Raw genomic sequence first — 23750 nt, 5'->3', positions numbered from 1 at the left:
ACTAGGGAGAGGAGGCAGGCCCTGGTTCAGACACAGTTAATAACAAAGCGGTTTAAGCCTTCTGATTCACAACCCTGAGGTCAGAGATGCCATACTTGCATCAAGTGCTGGAAGATACATGAAGGAGTGTGTCGATTTTATTCTAGGTGCCACAAATGGAGTAAGAGGGGCACTTTACGAGGGAGTGTCGTCAGCAGCAGCAGTAGGCTCTGCTGTCGAGTACTATGATTTGTTATCATTGTAATCAGGTGGGCCATGTAAAGGCCTAATACCATCTTCTTGCAACTAGGCACTTGTAGGTACCGACCCTACCGACTCTTCGGATAATGGACAAACGCCAGGGCGAGAGTTGAGGCTCCAAAGGCCAGAGGTCGTGCTTTTTAGCTCACGACAGAGGAGGCCAGGATGGTACCTGACGTCGTTACTACTATGTTTTCATTTACTATTACGTCAAGTTATTTCCTGTATGATTATGCTTGTATTTCTGATAGGTACTTTCTTAGTGAATTCTTTTCCTACTCTTGTGCTTTTTGACTCGGGTGTGAGTTGGACCTTTGTATCCTAGTTCTTCATTAGGAGTTTTTTTATGGTTGTTGGTGAGTTGGAATGTCCGTTGCGAGTTTCTATCGCCAACCAACACGGGCTTTCTGCTTCGATTGTTTTGTGGGATTGTATTTTGGATATATTTGCCTGTTTGGGGTGTGCTATCCGATTGACTTGATTCCCATCCCCATAGGGGGTGTATGCGTGATTATATAGACAGATTAGTTGGGCAGATTTGGAGCCTTGATCCACTATAAGAGACAGATGATGGTTGTTTAAACCCCAAGTGATGGAGAACAAACTATCTATGGTGAGGGTACCATGGTTGGTTCAATCTTTTGTTCGGTTGTCAGGGCCCAACAATATCTTCAACATAAGTGTTTGATTTATCTTGCATATCTGGTTGATACTCAGGATGAGGGGAGAGTTTCGCTTTCAACTGTGCTAGTGGTCAGGGAGTTTCCAGATGTGTTTGCGGAGGATTTACCCCGTGTGCCTCCCATGAGGCATGTAGAGTTCAGGATTGATATGATACCAGTGCGACACCGATTGCCAAGACATCGTATCGCCTCGCACCGCCACAGATATAGGAGTTGTCCACTCAGCTTCAAAAGTTGTTGGGGCCGATGATATTAGGTTGGAGGGAGTGGTGTCACGTCTGCCACAGTCCATGTAGGCATCACCTAAGATTTGCCACATTGCATCAATTTTTTATTTATTTATAGGGTGTAGGTTGTCATACCTGCCATACTATTTTTTTTCTTTCTAAAATTAATTTATATTAAAAATAATCAATTTAACCAAATTATTTTAAAACTAAAATTTCATTAAACTTCTAAGAAAATTACTACAAACAAACCAAAAAAAATATAAAATTTAAAAATACAAAACATAGAAATTAAAATCACCAAACCTAGATAGGCCCAAAGGGCATCTTCATTGGAAAATTGACCGTCTAAATTATCGACCGGTTCTGCGTTAAGATCGATGTGGTTAATGGTCCAAATATGTTCCGTCAAGTCCCTATGAAGAACATGGTGGGTCTCAACGTCATGAATTATTGCCCTCCTCACCAAATACTCCTCACTTCTAACCTCAAAAGCTTGTGTCGGTGGAACGATCTCCTTTTTATAGTTTCATTATACACATATATTGCATTTCCTTCATCTTCGAGAATCATTTATGTAATATGAATACAAGTATACATCAACCCACTCATTTTATTCTCATCAACAAATAGTACAGAGTATTTAAGTATATGCCAATATTTTTTAAGAATACCAAACGCTTGTTCAACATCCTTTATCGCTTTCTCTTGAGCTCTCTTAAACTTCAACCTTTTTCGATCCTTAGGACAAGACAACGACTTCACAAAACAAGCACGATCTAGATAGATCCCCTCCACAAGATAATACATGTACATATATGATGTTCCATGCACATCAAACAAAGAATTTGGTGCAGTTCCGTTATACATGTCGTCGAACAGAGACATGTTAAGAACATTTATATCATTGAGGGAACCATCATAATAAAAAATGCATGACATATCAACAAATAATCTGAGGTCACCGCTTTAAGTATTATTGTTGGATAACCATGATCATCTCAGATGTATTGGCCTTGATGTGCATTTAGGCAATTTCCCAATTCCCAATGGAGGTAACCTAGGCTTCCTGACATTCCAGGGAAGCTGTGCACATTTGAATGATGAGTATATAACTGTTAGACGTCACTAGAAGTAGGTTTGTGCAAATACCGTAGACTATATAATCTCATGACATACTTATAAAATTTGTGAAGACTTTGTCGTGCAGTACATCCCGACATCCTAATATTCTCATCTAGTGCATCAGGGGAAGTGACATATGCTAATTGACGAAGTGTGACAATGCATTTTTGTAAATGAGTAAAACCAACTGTACCTCTAGGATCTACATTCTATTGAAAATATGGACACGTTGATGTAATGTCGTTGACGATACGCAAAAACGTAGGTTTATGCATACGAAATTGCCAAAAAAAAAGTAATATCCTTGAAATGTTGTGTTTGCGTCAAAATAATCTTCTACGAGCTGTTGATTAGCAGCCTCACGATGTCTTTGTATGTACCTTCTTTTTCTCCTCGCGCATTATCCGCATTTCGTTGGTATAATTCTTTTATATTCAATTCAACTTCTTGAATGACCTCTACGGTCGTTTCATCAAAAAAGCCCAATAATGAAGACGATATTTTTAGAGAGAATGTAGAAGAAAGTTTTGATTTGATAAATGAATTAATGTTAGATTATATTTATAGGTATTAATAAAAATTAAACAAAAGTGCCATTGCTATTGGTTGATGGGAGGTAGTCAAACTCGGTACATTCTCATCGAGTACCAATGCTAGACTAAGTTCACCGAGGTGGCGGCATGGTGTTAACCGATGCCCCCTTGGATTTGCCACGCCTCGCCTCGCCGAAGACTACTCGACCAAGCCTTAAAGGGTTATTAGGCAACCATTCCGTCCACACTTACTTTAGTTATAAAGATATTGTCATGTATTTAGTTCAAAATAACATAAATGCAACATTAGTTTTCTTGCTTCATGTTTCTTATCTTTGTTATTTCTCTCTACTCTCTTTGTCATGTTTAGTGTAACAAACATGCCAAGAAAACCATAAACCACAATCATCATTCCACGTGTTTAATGTGATCCACTCATCTCCGACCTCTTGCTCTCTTGCACATGCTGTTCTACTTTTGTGGTTCTATAATCTTTGTAAGAATATGCTCCTTTCAAACTCCATTGGCGCTATGCAAAGATAATTAAAGCAAGGGAACGAAACACATCCAAAATATCTACTTAGAAAAAATAATAAATTAAACTGCAAGTTGAAATTATTATACAGCTCACAGTCACAGAAAATCCCATTCCCCCATGTACCAATGACTTCTTACTAAGAATAGATAGGAAGCGAGTGTCTCGAATATCCCTTTAAATCTCAAGAAAAAAGCTTCCTTTCGTTTCAGCTTTTCAATGGCAGAACCCAAGAGGTATGTCACATCTGAAGAGCTCAAAACTCACAACAAACCAGGGGATCTGTGGATCTGTATACAGGGAAAAGTTTATGACGTCTCAGAGTGGATGAAAACTCACCCTGGTGGTGACCTGCCATTGTTGAATCTTGCTGGTCAAGACGTCACCGATGCTTACGTCGCTCTTCATCCATCCACTGCTTGGCAATATCTCGACAAGTTCTTCAATGGGTATTATCTCAAAGACTACGCCGTTTCCGAGATCTCTAAAGATTACAGAAAGCTTTACTTCGAATTCACAAAAATGGGTTTGTTCGAAAAGAAAGGGCATGGAGTTTTGATATCCATGGTCGTCATAGCAATGATGTTCTCCGTGTGTGTTTATGGTGTTTTATTCAGCGAGAGTGCTTTTGTTCATTTGATTTGCGGTGGATTAATGGGGTTTCTTTGGATTCAAAGTGGGTGGCTAGGACATGATTCCGGCCACTATCAGATAATGATGGATCGGAAATTCAATCGTTTTGCTCAGATCTTGACCGGAAATTGTCTCGCCGGAATCAGCATTGCGTGGTGGAAGAGAAACCACACTGCACACCACATCGCTGTTAACAGTCTTGAATATGATCCTGACCTTCAACACATACCAGTGTTCGCGGTTTCTTCAAAATTCTTCGACTCTCTTACATCCAAATACTACGAAAGAAAACTAAACTTCGATTCTATAACCAGGTTCCTTGTTAGCTACCAACATCTAACATACTACCCTGTTATGTGTGTAGCTAGACTCAATCTATTCGCTCAATCTTTCGTGTTGCTTTTATCGAACACAAAGGTACCCAATAGAGGCCAAGAGCTTTTCGGGCTTCTAGTGTTTTGGATATGGTATCCTCTGCTTGTTTCTTGCTTACCCAACTGGAGTGAAAGAGTGATGTTCGTGTTAGCGAGTTTTTCAGTCACTGGGATTCAACATGTTCAGTTTACTTTAAACCATTTCTCTTCAACTGTTTACGTGGGTGAACCAAGTGGAAACGATTGGTTCGAGAAGCAAACAAATGGCACACTCAACATCACTTGTTCTTCATTCATGGACTGGTTTCATGGTGGGCTTCAGTTTCAGATCGAGCATCATCTCTTTCCAAGGTTACCAAGATGTCACTATAGAAAAATATCTCCGATTGTGAAGGATTTATGTAAGAAACATGGTTTGCCTTATGATTCTGCCTCCTTCTTCAAGGCCAATGAGATGACGATTGCGACCCTGAGGAACGCTGCTCTACAGGCTCGTGATTTGACGAAGCCTGTCCCTAAAAATCTTGTCTGGGAAGCTGTAAACAGTCATGGCTAAGGTTAGACGAAGAGGGTGTTCGTTTATTTATGCTTATGGTGTTCTGTTTTTGGATTCAACCTCATTCTTTGGTTATCCTGGGTAATTCGTTGGTTTTACACTTCTACTTATTTTGTTGATGTTTAATAATGTGTTTTGTTTTTGCTATTGAGATGATCATAGCTATGTAGACGATGGATCATGGATGGTTTTACTTTGTAGTTAAAGGATAAATTTAGTGAAAATGATCAAAGTTTGGTTGCTTTTGGTCTTCGTAATATTGGTTTTACGTTATAAATTGTGTTGTTGATGTGTATAAATCTTTTTTTTTCTATGTTGGGCTATAACTCTGATTGCATTAATGTGTTATGTACTCATATCCCTAATGTAATAGGTACTACAAAGAAGCGTATAGCAAAATGAAGTACAACAATTACGTTTTTAAATCATACACAATTGTTGTAATTTTAGATGAAGGTATCTATTTAAGCATATTTATTAGATTCTTTTTTTTTTTTTTTGAAAAAAAAAAAGCAATCTATCATACTTCCAATCTAATCTTAAACACCATCATCTCTCATTTTAAATTTAAAATCCTTTTTCCAATCTAATCTTAAACACTACTTATAGTTATAGTGAGACTTTAACCCATCATCTCTCATTTTAAATTTAAAATCCTTTTGGTATTACATTCTTGTTCCTAACATAAAAGACAAAAATGTCTTTTTAATTACATAGCCAATTATTGTGTTACTCCATTTTCACGTGATATCCATCATAATCGATTTAAAATAATACCTTGCTTGTAATGATACTTTACTTTTTTATTTTTTAGAAAACCAACTGTCACTTTTATTGCATATTTTTTTGAACGGTTATATTTTATTATTAATATGAAGCTAGAAAATGGAGAAAACAATATGCAAGTAAATGGCCAGTATTAGATTATTTAACGAAGAAATCCAATTGACATTCAGTTCAGAAAACTTACGTACAAACCAAAAAAAAAAAAAAAAACTAATGATAGACTAATCTATCAAATAAAGTAATTTTCACCACTTCAAATCGCCACATATCAAAAAGTTTCTCTGAGTTCTAAATCACATGTGTCGTAGAAAAAAATGTTACTATATGTATTTGCTTATTCATGTATTCCCTTATTCATATAAATCATCACATTATGAGAGAAGAAGTACATAAATACTATTACGCTAACATGAAAATGTATAAAATACAATTGGGGAGATATATGTAAATTTTCATCGAGTCTACCTAAGCAAGCCACTCTTTAAACATATTTATAGGAAACTCAATATCCTACCAACGACGTATACGATTCCAATCTTTCGGATAGTTGACGTCACTTCGCAATGAATGAAAAATGGTCAACTCCCTCCGCTTCATTGTGGAAAATCGGACATATATATATATATATATATATATATATATATATATATATATATATATATATATATATATATATATATATATATATATATATATATATATATATGACGGAGCTTGAACTTTTTCTTTGGGGGCCGAAAGTATAATAAGTATGAAAATTGGAGAGCGGAGGGCCAAAGCCAAATTTTATAGCTTTTGGGCATAATATGTAAAAAATTTAATACTTGAGGACTAATTATGACAAAAAAAACAGGGGGGCCACAGCCCCACCTGGCCCCAAAGAAGATGCGTCCCTCTATATATATATATATATATATATATATATATATATATATATATATATATATATATATATATATATATAGACACACATTATGTTACAACCCGTGGGAACCACAGATAAAAATTTATAAAAACATTTATATTATTAATAAGAGTTAAGTTTGTTTAAAACTTTTTGTATTGATTATTTAAAATTAATATTAATATATATATATATATATATATATATATATATATATATATATATATATATATATATATATATATATACATTTATAAAAAAGAGTATAAATTTGAATAATATGTAGATGAGAAACTCTTCTGATATTTTTTGTACCTATATACAAATGCTTTACATGGTCTTTGATTTTAGAAAATCTACTGAAGGTTGAACATAAATTTAGCAATCAACCTTTCACATGGTCATAAAAGATCTAGCTCACTAATCATACTCGTGATGGAGATTATCTCATCCTAAATAACATAAAATAGAGGAAATGAAATAAAAATATTCAAGTCTGCATAGGTAAGCATTGCTAAAACTATCAAACCAATAAAAAGGTAATTACATGATTCTGGATGATCAACCAAAAATATCATATGCTTTTGGCCGATCGAGTGAAATAACAACAAAATAGATAAATAGATCAAAAACTCGTTTGTTTGTTTTGTATCCTACTTTCCTCTAGTATAATTCTTTCTAAAGCTTTTTACCATAGCTAGCTACTTCGTACATAAAAAAACTAAGTAATATAAAATATTATTTGGGCCATAATATACATTTAAAGTGTTCTAGAAGATAAATGAAGAAAGGCTAATCATAACCATACTACAGAATATTTAAAGAAAATGCAAGTGAGCTTGTTGCTCTACCCAATCAAAAAGCATAAGAACCATTTTTAAAGATAAATCATTGATATGGATCAAAGAGAAAAAAGTGTAGACAATAGGATAAGGACATAATCTTTCTTGCACATGACCCAAGTGACATAGGTGTGGTAAACCTTGTCATGTAAGCATGACCGTATACACCATAAGTTTGGCTTAATTTCTACCCTACATTCATTTTCCACCTGCCTAAGTGTAACAAACTCATGTTAGAAAACAGTACATGTTTTACATTCGTTTAAGCCATATTCATTGGTTCTTGATGACACCCTTTGAGTTATGGTGGTAAATTGTCATTATAAATGAAATCTTGGCTTATTATAATACAAGAACTCGGAGAAAGTAAAAAACCACATATCCACCTGATGTAAGCGAAATTTGTTTACAAGAAATACTTACGTCGTCGATAAGGAATAGCCAGTTACAGAAGCGGGTGGCAGGGAATGAAAGTACTCATGTCCTATCAAAGTAGAGATATTAGTTAGCGCTAGGCTTTTAACTTGATAACCCATCTTCGATCTTTAACTTTTGAAGATCCTCCAGGTTGAAGAAATATAACTAATCAGTAAATATATAAAGTATAAAGAAGAAAATTATATTGCAAAATGGATGATAATCATCAATATCATATTATACAGATAACACATAAAACCACTAAATTGAAACATAAGATTGCTTAAACTTACTTATTAGTTGTTTATCATCAGGAAAATATTAATTTATGAAAAAATGTTGGATACTTACTCATTACTACACCAGTCAGATGAGTTTCTATTGGAGTTGATGTGGCTTGAAGGGGTGATTCCAGCTTCTCGATAAAACAAATGATTAGAGTAAGTAAAACTTAAAAAGTCTAAATGAAATGTGCAAAGAGAGTTTCAGGTACTTACCGGTGAGAATGAGGAAAACAAAGAAATGTTGAGATGGTTGAAGTAGAAAGGGGTGGTCAAATCATTATGAAGGAAGCAAAACGTATATGTGATGCGCTCAAGAATGATCACCATGATCATGAGCTGCTTACAATTGGTATCAACACATCTTAGGCATTTCGTCGAACACGTGGTGGGCGAAAGCAAGATATTTCCACTCTCGCCAAAATGAGCGTTTTTAACAACTACCCAATGTGGTTAATCGATTAAGGAAATAAAAACAAAGAAAATTCGAAATAAGAACTTTCACGAATCCGAGTTACAATTCGAGAGATGGAAAACACCACAAAATGAGCTTTTTTTTGTACTATACTTGTAACATCCGGATTTTCGGGTACGCTATTTTAATTATTTATTTTGAGTTAATTGGAAGGACTCGACGAGTTGGTGCCTCAACTCGTCGAGTAGGGTCGCGTTTAGATGACGAGTTTAATGAATGGACTCGACGAGTCGGTGCTGATGAGGAAAACCCTAATTGCCCGGGTTTGGGACCTATTTAAAGGTCCTTATGGACTTTATTTGTGGCCACACAAACCCCTGTGAAAACCCTAATCGCCCTTGAGAGCTTAGAGTGAGAAATAGCACCTTTTTGAGCTTCTTGGTGTGTTCTTTGAAAGGAAGGAAGAGAGTTTCAAGGGTTGGAAGCAAGGAGGTCGTGGGATTGGCTGCTACTTCACTTCAGACTTCTGTATTAGGTACAAATCTTCACCTAATCTCTTTTATTGGATAGATCTCATGGATTTAGGGTCCTTTACCCTCTTTTGGAACTAGGTTATGAAGATAAGAGGTTCCTTTTTGACTTAGACATCAAATCTGGACCTTGATAGGTCCAGATAGTCCCTTGAGCTTAGCTTTATGTAGTACCATGAGTGTGTTGAGCCTAAAACACCATTAAAGTGGTTATTTCATCGAATGGAGATTGATGTGCCATGAATGGACATCAAGTTCAAACCTTTACGTGACTTTTGGGTGCTAAAAGGCAAGATCTATAGATTAGAGGAACAAATTTGACCTCAGAAGGTCAAATGAGTAATGCCATAGAGGAAACTCGTCGAGTCCATGAGAGAACTCGACGAGTCAGATCAGGTTGCCCTGCGATTCGTGACTAGTAGTAACCCGTCGATTTGGGAGGTTAACTAGACGAGTCGAGTAAGGTCTTAGAAGGATTCAGGGTATACACATGAACTCGTCGAGTCAGCGAGTGCACTCGGTGAGTCTGGTCAAATTTGGCCATTGACTGGGATTGACTTCAGTTGACCATTAGGGCTGGGTCTAACTGATTAGGAGGGGTCAGGTAGGGTTAAATGGTCTTCTACCCATTCTTTAGAATGAGGAAGTAAAGAGAATACTGATAGATTTATTATCATTGTGATAGGCAGAGGCTAGACCGACGATATCGGGCACGAGTGTTACTAGACATCTTACGAGGTGAATCTTCTCACTATACATTACCTAGAGTGGTATTTATGTGTAGATTGGAGCGTCTTTTTTGTTTGTGTATGTCTGAGATATATGTGTAATGTATGTATGCTATGCGTTATATAGACCGGACCGGAGGGTCCAACAATTTAGACCGGACCAGAGGGTCCAACGAACTAGACCGGACCGGCAGGTCCAACGAGCTACGGGACTGGAGGGTTCCATTGAGACACATTGACCGGAGGGTCATACTGAGTTACAGCCTCGAGTGGCTTATGTGTTGTATGTGGTATTTCAGGGAACTCACTAAGCATTTATGCTTACCGTGTTGTGTGTTATGTGTTTCGGGTACTAGCGAAGATCGCGGGAAGGCGCTGGTGTGATCTGTACACACTGAGATAGTATTGAGTATTTGAGATTCTGGGAGATGTTGTATTTGAGATACTATTTGATACATTGGGTTTTGAGAACATTTTATGAAATATGTTATGTTAAAAAAATGAAAATTTGTTTTAAAAATTCACGTCTGTGACATCCCCAAAATCTCGGCCAGAAAAGACTGATTTCATTTATGCTTTTAAAATAATTTCAGAGTAAATCCTTTTTATTTAAAAGAGTTGCAGAATTTGTTCCCAAAAACAAAATATGATAAGATAATATTTATCAAAGCATTTCATCAAGAGATGCATTTTCAATAAATAATCAAAACTCGGGATGTCATGTTCCGATACAGACCATAAAGCATAAACGATAACATTACAAGTTATTCAACAAATATATACATATACAGAATTGTAAATAAAACAACTCGATGATTCATCCATCTTATCCCCTTGCGCCACTTCCTGTAATACAAATAAAAGTGAGTGGGTCAGGCTTGGGAGCCTGGTGAGCATATAGGGTTTTCAACCCACAATAAATAATTATATTTAATTTCACCAACCAACAATAACCCGATTACCCATTCCCGTTATCCTCACTTTATGTCCCTAAAACAACATCTATCTCAAGGGACCTAATCTAGGATTTTCATCGGGACAGACATTACTACTAAGGGGTTTCCTCAACAATAGATATCCTAAAGGCAACCATGAGGGGGACAGAGTACACCGGTGAACACATCGTTCACAACACCTACAGGTTATGAACCTGCTAGCGTTCCGTTGGACTGTCTAGAAAGAGTCCGTGGTCGTCATCCATACTCCGCTAGATGACTAGGTCAACATCAACAACATCGAGGCCTCTCATCTGTTTTTCACACATCAACTATCTACCCATGTTCCATCCAACATATTAGTAGATAAAAATATATATTTTTATACATAGTTTAAAACCTGTATAACATGTTTAATCAATACATATTCCACATAACAGATGAGGCACACACACATAACACGTATTTCATAGAGAATAAATCAGATCTATGAGATAGAAAAAAGTGAATATTCATTCACACATATAACAACAAAATATACACATAACACGTATTTTATATAAGATACTTCATAATTATGCGTTAGAAGAAAGTAATTACACACTCACTTGATCAGAAGATGATCGGACAACACTACGACTTGCAGAAGTAGTATTCTTCGGTAGATCTGGAAGATCTTCACAAAAAACTGGGCTTCTCGTGGGCAGAGCTTCGGCTCGGGAATTGCACTTCTCAGGATCTTCAGAGCTTCGGGACTTGCTTCGGGGCTCGGGATTTATATCGGGGCTTCAGGATATTTCTGGCATGCAAAACGATGCAAAACGGGCGAAAGAGAAGAGAGAATTTGGCAAAAGAATTAGGCTGCCCTCGCATGCCCTTTTATAGGAGGCTGATGCCTTGCATTACGCTGGTCGTAATGCTCTACGCGGGGCATACGCCTCGAAAGTTCGTCACTACTTACGTATCCGAAGAACTCGAGTGTGAGGCGCGTCATGCTTCGCTGTACGCTAGGCATACAGCCTTACGTTGGGCGTAACCCGGATTAATCTGGTGACTACCCTTCAGATAATATCGAGTTTACTAACTAAATTTATATTTTAATTATTTAATAAACTTCAAAATTTCATATCTTCTTCATACGAACTCTGTTTTCGACGTTCTTTATATCCACGCGTAGGTGAGACTACGCTCTACAACTTTCGTTTAGACTCCGTCGGCTAATTTTGATTTTATTTTATTATTTTTTTTTAGTAGGTCGGGACAGGAAAACTTCGTTATAAACTCATAACTTCTTTATCCGACGTTCGTTTTCGCCTATCTTTTCATCGTTTCACTACAATTAACGAGATCTTCGATTCTCGTTTAGATTGTTTCGGCTAAAAACCGCTCGGTCTTAAATCGAGTATTCGGGCTGCATATTGCTAAGTCGAAACTTCGAAAAATCATAACTTCCTCATACGAAGTCCGATTTGGGCGTTCTTTTTATGCACGCTCTCGGTTTAACGAACTCTACGACTTTCGTTTAGATCACCAAGGCTAAATATCGCTCTAACGTAAAATTCACTTTTTACGTCATTCAACGTTGCTGGTTTTGTCGCGAAACTTCGACAGATCATAACTTATTCGTTATAACTTGGATTTCGGCATTCTTTATATATTCGGAAACTTCATTTCAACTACTACAACATTATCCATAGATATCAAGATTATCTAACATTTCATTTTGATGCTTATTTTTATCCTTAATTCATTTAAGTCACACAACTAAGCACAAAACACATAATACTCAAATAATACATCTTTATTATTTCAAAACGGGTTACAAATGTTAACCTAGACTATTATATCAATATTAATGACAAACCCAGAAACACAAGCGTTACAACGTCATTACAATACAGCATAAAAACATCATTTATTGTATCAAAATAATAGTGAAAGGAATCAATTTAAGCAAACAAATGAAATGCATCTACATTTGTAATAAATAAAATTAATTGCAATGTATATCTTACCTTATATACGAAATCGGATACCATAATAAGATGCTATTAATCGGTTATGTAATGAATTGATTTAATATGTATAGCTCTATTCTTTGAATATAATGAATTGATGATTTATTGAGTAGATAGTGAAGTGTGATTTGTATCGACTTGAAGGTGAAACAAAGCAGGGGTAAAATTGGTATTTAACTTTGACAGAATTTAGTGGTTTTGAAAGGACACGTGGACTATTGGTTTTGTTTATTTTATATATATATATATATATATATATATATATATATATATATATATATATATATATATGAGCTTTCAACCAACAACATTTTTATCGCGAGAACATTTGAGAACAAATTTGAACCACACAATTATTTTAAATCAAAATCATTAAATTATATGAATATAAATAAAAAATAAGTTGTAACAACGTAAATTTTCAAACCAACATTTTCATTTTTAATTTTATAAAACAAATGTCATTTTAAATAAACACCATTTAATAGTCAACAAAGTTTTCAAAACATTATCAAACTCCAGGATCCCCATTCGTGACTCTTTTCTCTTGTGTGTACAATCGAGCTGCCGCCTTCCCGCGATCCTGATAAGAACCTGAAACACATAACACATAACACGGTACACACGAAGCTTAGCGAGTTCCCCAAAATACCACATACAACATACTAGCCACTCGAGGCTATAACTCAATGATGCCTTCCGACCAATGTATCTCAGTAGACCTTCCGGCTCCACAACTCTGGTAGACCTTCTGGTCCTACCATGATTTGCCTTCCGGCCCATAACTCTGATTGCCTTCCGGCCATAACTTTGATTGCCTTCGGCCATAACTCTGATTGCCTTCCGATCATAAATCATAGCATAATATCACATAGACAAGATGCATAACTCAAGTAAGCACATAAGACCTTCTGGTCACACATAAACACCACTATAGGTAACGTATAGTGAGAAGACTAACCTCGGATGATGAACAACCCCTATAAATGCTGCTGCTACACACCGACCACTAACTCTGTGCCAAACCCGCAATTATCTCAATTAGAACTAAGTTCAACTCTCACTCATTGCGTCTAAAGGTTGATCAATAACCAACCCGTCAATGTCCTAAACCCATTGGGCCCACCAAGGCCCAATAAAAAATGGGCCCTCTCAAGGTCCAATTCTCAAACTAAATGTCAAGCCCAATATTAGATACACTCCTTAAGCCTACTAAAGGCCCACTTTGCTAAGCTGGGCCCACTCCCTCTAATGGGCCTCACCCCAAGCCCAAATATATTCTTGGCCTATAACTTCAGACTATTGATAGCCCACCAGTCCAAGGCATGGCCCAAAACACAAAGTCCAACATAGATGAGTTACGTGGGGCGTACACTTATGTACGCTAAGCGTACCGAATCGTTGGGAAGTACGCTGGGCGTATCTGCAGGTACGCTTAGCGTAACCTTCTTGATAAGCCCTTTTTCCATTAAGTGCTTATTACTTCATTTAAGAGGCTACAAATTCAGATCCAAGTCCTTATCATCCTTTTAATCCTTAAAGTCATAATCTTGGTGACTTGCAATCCACCAAATAAGCTCAAACTTAAAAGGCAACATCATACTTTCATAACAAGGGCTAGACATCATGCATGAATACAAATGGGGCATCAAGATGGAAACTTTACTGCATAAGGTACCCTTTTAGTCCTGAGGGTGGCAACCCTAAGTTCTAAAACGAGATTCCAACATAGAGGTCCAAACTTGGGACCAAAACAACTCCAAAACTTCACTACACAAGATCTATGCATTCTTGAGTAAAATTATGAACTTTATACCTCAAAAGAGCTCCAAATGATGATGGTATTCTAGATTTATGAGCTCCAAGATCTCAAGTTCTTCCTTGCCAACTTCTTCTTTTGAAAATCCAAGCTTACATCACCAATATAACTCTCTTGAAGACCAAATCACTCCAGATTGAAGATTTGAGACGTCTCAGGGCTTCTATGAGGTTAGGGAACAAACATGGAGGCTAGGGTTTTCTCTATAATGTTCTATAACTAGTGGTACACCCTAAATTTAGGGTTTATGGACTCTGGACGTACGCCAAGGAGCACCCGCGATCATTTCCCTTATATGCTGGGCGTAACCCAGCCTTACGCTGGGCGTACCCACGCGCTTTCATTTCACATGCATGGCCTTCAATGCCAACTTTTCTCCTTAAGGGACCATTTATGTCAAAAACCTCCAAGTATCATATCTTCCTCACCTGATGTCCGTTTTCGGCGAACTTTATATCCACGAAAAAGGAAACAAGAATCTCTACACTTCTATCAACTTTATATATCCCAGAGCCCACCCGAGCTCAGATCCAAAATTTATGAAAAGCCCAAACCAACACTTGTCGATACCCTTGGGACCTAAAGCACAACCCGGACCCTTTTCTCACACAATATACCCTATCCATATCCAATAAGGCCTAAACATTTCTCCTTCAAAATCTCAAAACCATCTCATATTCAGATTACGGACCACGAGCCTTAAATCACAAAACAATTTGGAACAAGATGTTACATAAGTAAACAAATTAAAAACCCACTAACCAACACTACTCGTCACCCAAACAATACCATCCACCACAACCACCACCCATCACCGCCACACAACATCATCACCACCACCCGCCACCGCCAACCACGACACCATCTGCTTCAAATCAGCAACAAACGCAACCTATTTCCCTTCCCGAATTTTTTAACATGTTGTCCTTAAATGAATTGAGCAACAATGGTTGGTTCATAGACACGGGTGCAATGTCTCATCTCCACTCGGAAGTAGGTATGATTTCTCAATTAATATATTATTCATATAATATATTAATAAATCACAAATAACATTTTTCTCAATTATCCATCTTGTCAAATTGCTCCGGTGAAGACAACCCAAAATGACTATGCTACTATCGGGTCAAGCACATACCAATTATAGTTATGGGCATAGACACCTAATCCAACATTTTGGTCCCTTATGCCTTGATATTTTTTGGAGTTCGGGAAACTCCAGGTTTTTGGGTTACATATATGAGATTTATGGACTTATAGATAGGGATGAGCAGTTTGTCTTAAATCCCGATCCCGTACCGGTACCGTACTGGAACCGGTACCGAATTTAAAAATATGGGACGGTACTTGGTATTCAAAATACATGAAATTTGGGAATCGATACCGTCGGTACCGGTACTACTACCGAGTACCGGTACCATTCCCGGTACCGGTTCGGTACTCGGGATTAACTTTCGATCAAATTCGGTATTCGGGAAATCGGGAACGGTACAGGTCGATACCGGTTCCGTCCCACACTTATCCCTACTTATAGATATGAAAATAGAGCATGCTTGAGGCTTCTTTGATCCATTCAGAAAAATTAACCTTTTGGCTTTGTTTTGGATCTAGGGTTGGTGTTTAAAAGTTATAGTCTTTAGATTAACAAATTAAACACTTTTATTAACTGGTTGTTCTGCCCAAGAGACACGACGCGACCAAGGCTTGGTCGTGGTGCGAAGTTTGGTTTGGTTCATGACTATTTTAGTGGTCATGACACGACCAAAGGTTGGTTGCGATGCATGGTTGTGTTGACCATTGACTTTTTACAAGTTTGACTTTTGGTCAAACTTCGATGGACACGAGTTGTGGAGTGAGGTTGGACCTATGATTGGTAATAGTTATTAAGATGTATCTAATGGCAAATGTAGGTGGTTCGGGATAAGTGGTGTATTTTAGAAGTATTGTGTGTGAGACTTGGACTTCTAGCTTCATGTGAGTTTTGTCACTATACTGTGTGTGATATTATTTGTCATTTGTGTAGTACAACGTCTGTGTGGCTGATTAGACTATAGTTAGACTATAAATTTTTTATGAAAGACTACAATTTGACTATATTATTTATTTGAAAGACTATAATTTGACTATATCATCTGTAAAAAATACTATATATTTGGACTATAACATTTGTATGAAAGACCATGGTTGGATTATAACATTGATGTGAAAGATTATAGTTGTAGTATATGATTTGTATGAGAAACTATGAGTGGACTGTAACATTGGTATGAAAGGCTGGTTCGATTATAGCATTGATATGAGAGACTATAGTTGGACTATAACATCTGTTGTGAGATTATAGTTGGACTATAACATTCGTAAGGGTATGTATTATATGTAGGGTGAAAATATGTGGTATACTTAAGAAAACACTAAGCTGTGTGATTAGTCGTTAGATTTACATCTTTTTCAGATTGTTATTAAGAAAATGGGAATGACGCAGTTTGATTATCGGGACATCTATGTTTTTTTTATATTTCTATAAACTCTTGATTATGTTTTTTTTAATGATAGTTAAACCTAATGGATATTTATGTTACTTGTAATAACATGGTTTTGGTTGTATTAATTATATTTTAAAAAGAAAAATTTTGTTAAAAATTTGAAAAGTTTTATAGATGGACTTTTATGTTTTATAACTATAATAGTGTATTAAATAATTAAAAAAAAAACGGCAAAATAATCTTTTCAAGAGAAAAAAAAAAAAAAAAAAAAAGTTAGACCCCGTCCATAATTTTTTATAAACCATGCGATCCGATTTTGCTGTTTACTCAAGTGTTAACAAAGTTGGTGTTTTGGGGTTTAATCTTCTTATCCAAAAAATAAAGTGAAGGACCAATATGCAAAAGTTGAAAAACAAAGTATCAAATCTAACATGTGTCAAAAGAGGAAGGTCCTCCGACTCGAATTGAAACAGCAAAGGGTGTCGACACACCCTCTCTCTAACCCTCAAAAAATTTCTGTATTCTTTCCACCCCAAACCACCGAATCTCTACCATATGCGAAACTATGTCGACATTTTTCTCTCTTTTGATCACACTTTCCACAGCCGTCTGCTATACAAATTGTGCGCTGGAAACCAGAGAGCGGCGTAGTTATCGTTTTCGAAGCAAAACGATTCGACGTGAACCTACGATATTTAGGGATCCGTGTCCCTTTTTGATTTACATAAAACCTAATTTCCCAATTTCACACACCCCATGTCAGTGCTAGAGGTTCTTTCTCTTTCTTGTTAATTTCCCGTTTTAACTCCTCTGTTTCGTTTTGGGCCTTTCGTTGTATTGTGGAATCTTGTTTTGTTTCTCTCAGGAACTCTTCTCTCTGCTTTATTCAGAAGAATTGAAAGGAAAATTTGGGACGTTGAAAGGTAATTTCAAAAAACCCTTTTATTAATTTCAATACATCTTTGATCTTTGTTAAATATCATTTAATTCAAGATTAAATCTTGTGAATTTCTTTAAAGATTGCCTAGGTTTTTCACTTTGATATACATTGTCATATAAACAAGTTCCTTCCTCATGCAATAGTTTTATTATATTCTTGCAAATTCAGTACGTCTCTTCTTTTCATAATTCAATTCAACACTTGATTGCTGCCATAGTCTTTCTTGATTGTATTACGTGGTTCTCATTAATATTCTCGAGGAATTTGCTACTGATCACGTAAGTGGACTAATGCTTTCTTCTCTCAAGTCAATTTTCGAAGATTCGAGTGTTCCAATTTCTGTAAAGCGGCTGCTTTTTACCTTTTTCCCGAAATTCGTCATCTCTTTTCCTTTCTTTATCTTCGAATTCGAACAACTCTTGTATATCACACACCGATAGACGATAGTATTTATCTGGCTCTAGGCTTGTGAATTTAGACAAAAAAAAAGGACATCTTTAGTGGTCAACAACCCCTTTGATCTTTTCATATTGAAGTTCTAAGTTACTTTCTTTTGATTTTGATCCTCAAAAAGGCTCAATTCTCAGGAATCTTTCAGACTCCATGTCAATCGATAGTTGCAGCGAGTTACCTGACCTTGACTCATGCCGGAATGAGAAGGCGGCTCTCATCCTTAAATTCGTGGCCATGGCCTCCATCCTTTTAGCCGGAATAATCGGAGTAGCCATCCCATTAATCGGAAAGAAACGTAAGTTTCTCCGAACAGACACCAATCTCTTCTTTGCCGCCAAAGCCTTCGCCGCCGGTGTAATCCTTGCAACCGGATTCGTCCACATGCTACCAGACGCCACGTCAGCATTAACCCATACATGCCTTCCCAAAAACCCATGGTCAAAGTTTCCTTTTTCTGGTTTTATCGCAATGATGGCTGCTTTGGGTACATTGCTCGCCGACTTTCTTAGCACCCAATACTATGAACGGAAACACGAGAAGCAAATCCAAGCTGTGAGAGTCGAGTCAGTTGACATGGCTGCAGAGGCCGGGATAGTTCCGGTGGCCGGAAAAGAAGACCACCACGGGAAGGTTTTTGGAGAAGAGGATGGGAGCGGGATTCATATCGTCGGCATGCATGCTCATGTTGCACAGCATCGACATAGCCATGCAAGTGGTCAGGAGGGATGTGAAGGGCAAGCGAGTAATTTTTCCGATGTCGAGTCACATTCCCATATGCAGTCTCACTCACATGGGTTCGATAATGATGATGATGACAATGGCATACGTCATGTTGTTGTTTCCCAGGTAAACTTTGATACTCTTTTTTTATTTTTTTTTTACTTTAAATAATCTTTTATCCGATGTTTGACTCATTGACTTATGACATCAACAACAGGTTTTGGAACTTGGGATTATATCACATTCGATTATAATCGGACTTTCGTTAGGAGTTTCACAAAGCCCATGTACAATCAGACCATTATTAGGAGCATTATCATTCCATCAATTCTTTGAAGGATTTGCACTTGGTGGATGCATATCACAAGCCAAATTCGGGAGCCTTCATTCCATAGTAATGGCGTGTTTTTTTGCAATAACTGCTCCTGTTGGTGTTGGAATTGGAACTGGAATATCAAAGTTTTATAATCCTAATAGCCCAAGAGCTTTAGTGATTGAAGGAATCCTGGATTCCATTTCTGCTGGAATATTGATTTATATGGCTTTGGTGGATTTGATTGCTGCTGATTTCTTGAGTAAGAGGATGAGATGTAATGGGAGGCTTCAAGTGGTGTCTTATATTGCACTTTTTCTTGGAGCTGGATTAATGGCTTCTCTTGCAGCTTGGGCTTAGATGATGTAATAGTAAACACGAAAATGTAAGAATTAGGGAAATGAAAGTAAGCTTGCTAAAAATATTGCAAGTTAAAAACAACAATTTCATTCGGAAATTTAATATAATTTACCACTTGTTTTTATAGAAACTGTCTATACTGTTATCATATTACGTGTGTAATTGTCAATCCTGTCGTTTTAGATGAGAGATTAGAACCTCAGAGAGTTCTAAGTGTTTATTTTTTTTTTCTTTTGAAAAATTGAACAGGAAAACGATTTAATAAGACAACGAAGTTCCAACAATGTATAAAAAAGAGCATTGTTTTCTTAGTACATAAAATATCATTGAACTGTGTATTGTAGGTAACCATCAGGTACTCTGTTTCCAAAATGTTTAAAAAATATTATTGTTTTTTAGTAAAAAGATATCATTAAAATATATTATTTTTATACAAACTATCAGTGAAGTACATATGTGTTCGAATAAAATATTGTTACACATGTTTTCAAATAAAACAGTGTGGTAATCAGATAAATAGAAAAATGATTTAAAAGGGTAACGAAGTTTCTAAAATATTTAAAAAATAACATATTTTTTGTTAACTTTGTTGTTGTCGGATTATGTAGAACATAGTAATCGAAGGTCATGAACCATAATATCAGTTCATAACATTTGTGCAATTTCTTTTATTCCCTCACTCGATCGTTGTTATGGTAAACATGAGAAGTAAGTGGTTAATAACCTTAGTAAACCATTCTTGGTTCCCGATCGCATTATATGCTTCAAACCTAAAACTTATATACGTTATATATAAACATATATTATACATCAATATTAGTCGTTCATTAGTGTTGTGGCATAAGAGAGATACAAGTGAGAAACGAGCGTGACGTCATGTCATGAGAATTCCTAAATATGGATGTAGAAAGTAGGAGTTGCGTTTAATGGACTAGTGAGAGATGAATGACCAAGAACACTCAGTGTCATGTGGCTGATTTGATGACGATTTGTAGTTAAAGTAGAGCGAGAAACATGTGTTGTAGCTCTAGAACGACTTGCATTCTAATTAATGGATTATTAGTTATGTGTTTTTCTATGATTGTATTCAGTGGTTAAACCAGAAATTTTGATATGGAGGTACAAACATTATCAATCTACTCTAATAAATGAAGATCCATTTTGTCAGATGTCAATTTCTCATAAGTTTTGACACTTGTTATTTTGTGATATTTTTAAAATAAATAATATCTACATGTCAATTTCTAGGTTTTTTTTTTAATTTTTAAAATTAAAAGTCACATAATACATATAGTTATATAAGTAAATTATTTAATGTAATAAATATGATCTTAAATTGTAATAAATATGTTTTTTTCTTCTTTATTTCAAAATTTAATTTTAAAATTTTAATATTTACATTTTGATATTTAATTTTTTTAATTAACTCATGTACCACATAGATCTCACACTTAATGTATTATATTGGTTATCCAATATCGGACATTAAAGAACATGTTATAATCTCTTTAGCTGGGGTACAACAACATTAAACACGTTTACAAATAATATATATATATATATATATATATATATATATATATATATATATATATATATATATATATATATATATATATATATATATATATATAAAACAAAATTTTAGAGGTACTGTAGTACCCCCAACGTTCCATCTAGCTCCACTACTGGTTGTATTTAGATACAAATTGATCGAATGAGGGAATGAAAAATAGTACACAACTAGTGTCATCTGGTACGTCGGTAAATAATTTTTGATGACCATGTTCTACATATATAATTATGAAACAACAAATTTAACAAACGATACTCTGAAAAGACAATGATATTTTTTTGAAGATTTTGAAAACTTGTTTTATTTGAACATATGTGTATTTCGTTGGTATTTTGCGTAAAAAAAACAAAAATATTTTAATGATATTTTATGTACTAAGACAATAGTTTTTTTTGTATATTTTTGAAAAAATCATTATCCAAATTTAATTATGATATTAGCAAAGGGTCAGGTAGGAACAATTGTAAAGAAAAGTACTTGGGTTTTCAATGTTAATAGACCCGGTTTATGACAACCGTTCAATTTCAATTCGCGGACAAATTAAAAGAAAAATCTACTGTAGAATAGTAAACAGTATCCCGCTTTACTTATTGGTCCCAAAAACTGTAGAGTTTTGAAAGTGTCACAACTAACAACCGCCACCAAGTTGTCATCACTGTAGCTTCCATAGCATATTTCTTAGTGTTTGACATTCGTAAATCATCACGTCATGAACGTAAATGTCCATAACCGAACTCCAACTCAGAAGAATAATGTCCACCCACCTAGCTATAGCCTATAGCGTTCTATGTTCCCTGCCATTTCACATTTAATAAACAAATGATCCAAGCTTTCTTTATGGTTCAAACACCACGAACACAACACCGAATGTACATCCACTCCTCTGTTAACCAGATTAGTTTTAGATGGAAGTTGACTTAAGAGATCCCGTGACATAAGAATGTTTTCCTACGAACATATTGTGCCTCCTTGAGGCACATTTAGTTATCACCTCCAATAAGTAATCATCAACAAACCTCTCAGTAGAGTTTACAGTGAAATCATCTGTATGATCCAACTCCTATATTCATTTGTCTAATTGTCTTGTTGTTCAATCAGATGAAACTCATGGACAAGATGGACCAATTCAAATGAAACTCATTTAGAAGTGTGTTTGCCTGTTTGGAGAGCCGTTTTGGGAGCGATTGTGAAGCGTTTATGTCTTTATGGAATTTGTGTTTTGTATTTGTGTAGGGTTTTTGGTTTTTTACTTTTTTTATGTGGAAGTATACTATCGTATCAACTATCAAGAACGAACCCATGCGTGATTTCGGTGTTATGTATGGTTTATACTTTATATACGTGGTTTTGGTTAATGTTAGGTGTAACAGGAAGTATTGTTCTTCGGTATTATTACTTAACTATTTAATTGGATCTTTTTGGTTTCTGTATTCAATTATTGTAGTTGGTTCAATTGAATTTAATTATGGGCAATCAAAGTTTTATTAAAAATTCGAATAGAGGCTGCATGGGTCGAAAATCAATTTTGAGATCTAGGAATATTATGGAAATTGAATTGTAATGACGTATGCATGAATATATATATATATATATATATATATATATATATATATATATATATATATATATATATATATATATATATATATATATATATATATATATATATGCCGTTTACCCGCACCAAGCGACGGATACAAATAGTTTTATAGATACAAATACTTTTAATCATAACTAATGAAGCGTGTCAAAAACTGAAAATTAGTTTTTTTCGTTATTTGTTCCTTTTTGGTTTGAGTATTTTGTTTTTCGTTTTACTAAGAAGTGTCAAGAACCAAAGTTTAGTTTTCTTTTCGGGCATCAAACTTTATTTTCATTGTTTTATTTTCATTGTTTGTACCTTGATAATTATAAAATTATTAAATTTGTTAGTAGTTGTATGACTCCGGCTTAAAAAATAAGCAAGGCCATTTATTAAATTTTAAATAGGTTGATCGTTTAATTTATAATAATACTTTTAGAGAATTACTTCATGAATATATATATATATATATATATATATATATATATATATATATATATATATATATATATGCTTAGTTTATTGTATTCTAACTAATTATTGTTTGAATATAGAAATAATTATGGTCCAAGTTTAAGAAAGTGATTAATACATATCATTAAAATAAAGATAATTAGAAAATACCATCTAATTTCATTCTAAGAGTATTTTAGTCAATTAATATAAATTTAAAAAAGGAAAATTACAGATTTTAAGGAATAATTAGTTCTTTAAACTTTAAAAATCTGATTTTTTGGATTAT

At 35.3% G+C, this 23750-nt stretch overlaps 2 protein-coding genes across 4 annotated transcripts; both read left to right on the top strand.

The window, feature by feature from the left end:
- The first annotated feature begins 3372 nt into the window (after positions 1-3372).
- Positions 3373-5163, top strand: LOC145000579 (acyl-lipid (9-3)-desaturase-like). Its single transcript, XM_078959828.1, has one exon. The coding sequence runs from the start codon at positions 3563-3565 to the stop codon at positions 4904-4906; it is 1344 nt and encodes a 447-aa protein (XP_078815954.1). The 5' UTR covers positions 3373-3562; the 3' UTR covers positions 4907-5163.
- A 12413-nt stretch (positions 5164-17576) lies between these two features.
- Positions 17577-19980, top strand: LOC145000816 (zinc transporter). 3 transcript variants are annotated; one of them, XM_078960101.1, is made up of 4 exons: positions 17577-17835; positions 17930-17987; positions 18592-19303; positions 19395-19980. In XM_078960101.1, exons 3-4 carry the CDS (start codon positions 18608-18610, stop codon positions 19848-19850), a joined length of 1152 nt encoding a protein of 383 aa, XP_078816227.1. In that variant the 5' UTR covers positions 17577-17835; positions 17930-17987; positions 18592-18607; the 3' UTR covers positions 19851-19980. The 3 variants fall into 3 exon arrangements, with proteins under 3 accessions (XP_078816227.1, XP_078816225.1, XP_078816226.1); XM_078960099.1 differs by having other exon boundaries at positions 18579-19303; XM_078960100.1 differs by having other exon boundaries at positions 17577-17987.
- The last annotated feature ends 3770 nt before the right edge of the window (positions 19981-23750 follow it).

The sequence above is a fragment of the Lactuca saligna genome, chromosome 6 (genome assembly GCF_052625555.1).
Source record: "Lactuca saligna cultivar CGN05327 chromosome 6, ASM5262555v1, whole genome shotgun sequence".
In the NCBI taxonomy this organism is placed as follows: domain Eukaryota; kingdom Viridiplantae; phylum Streptophyta; class Magnoliopsida; order Asterales; family Asteraceae; genus Lactuca; species Lactuca saligna.
This window is presented reverse-complemented; position numbering and strand designations above follow the sequence as displayed.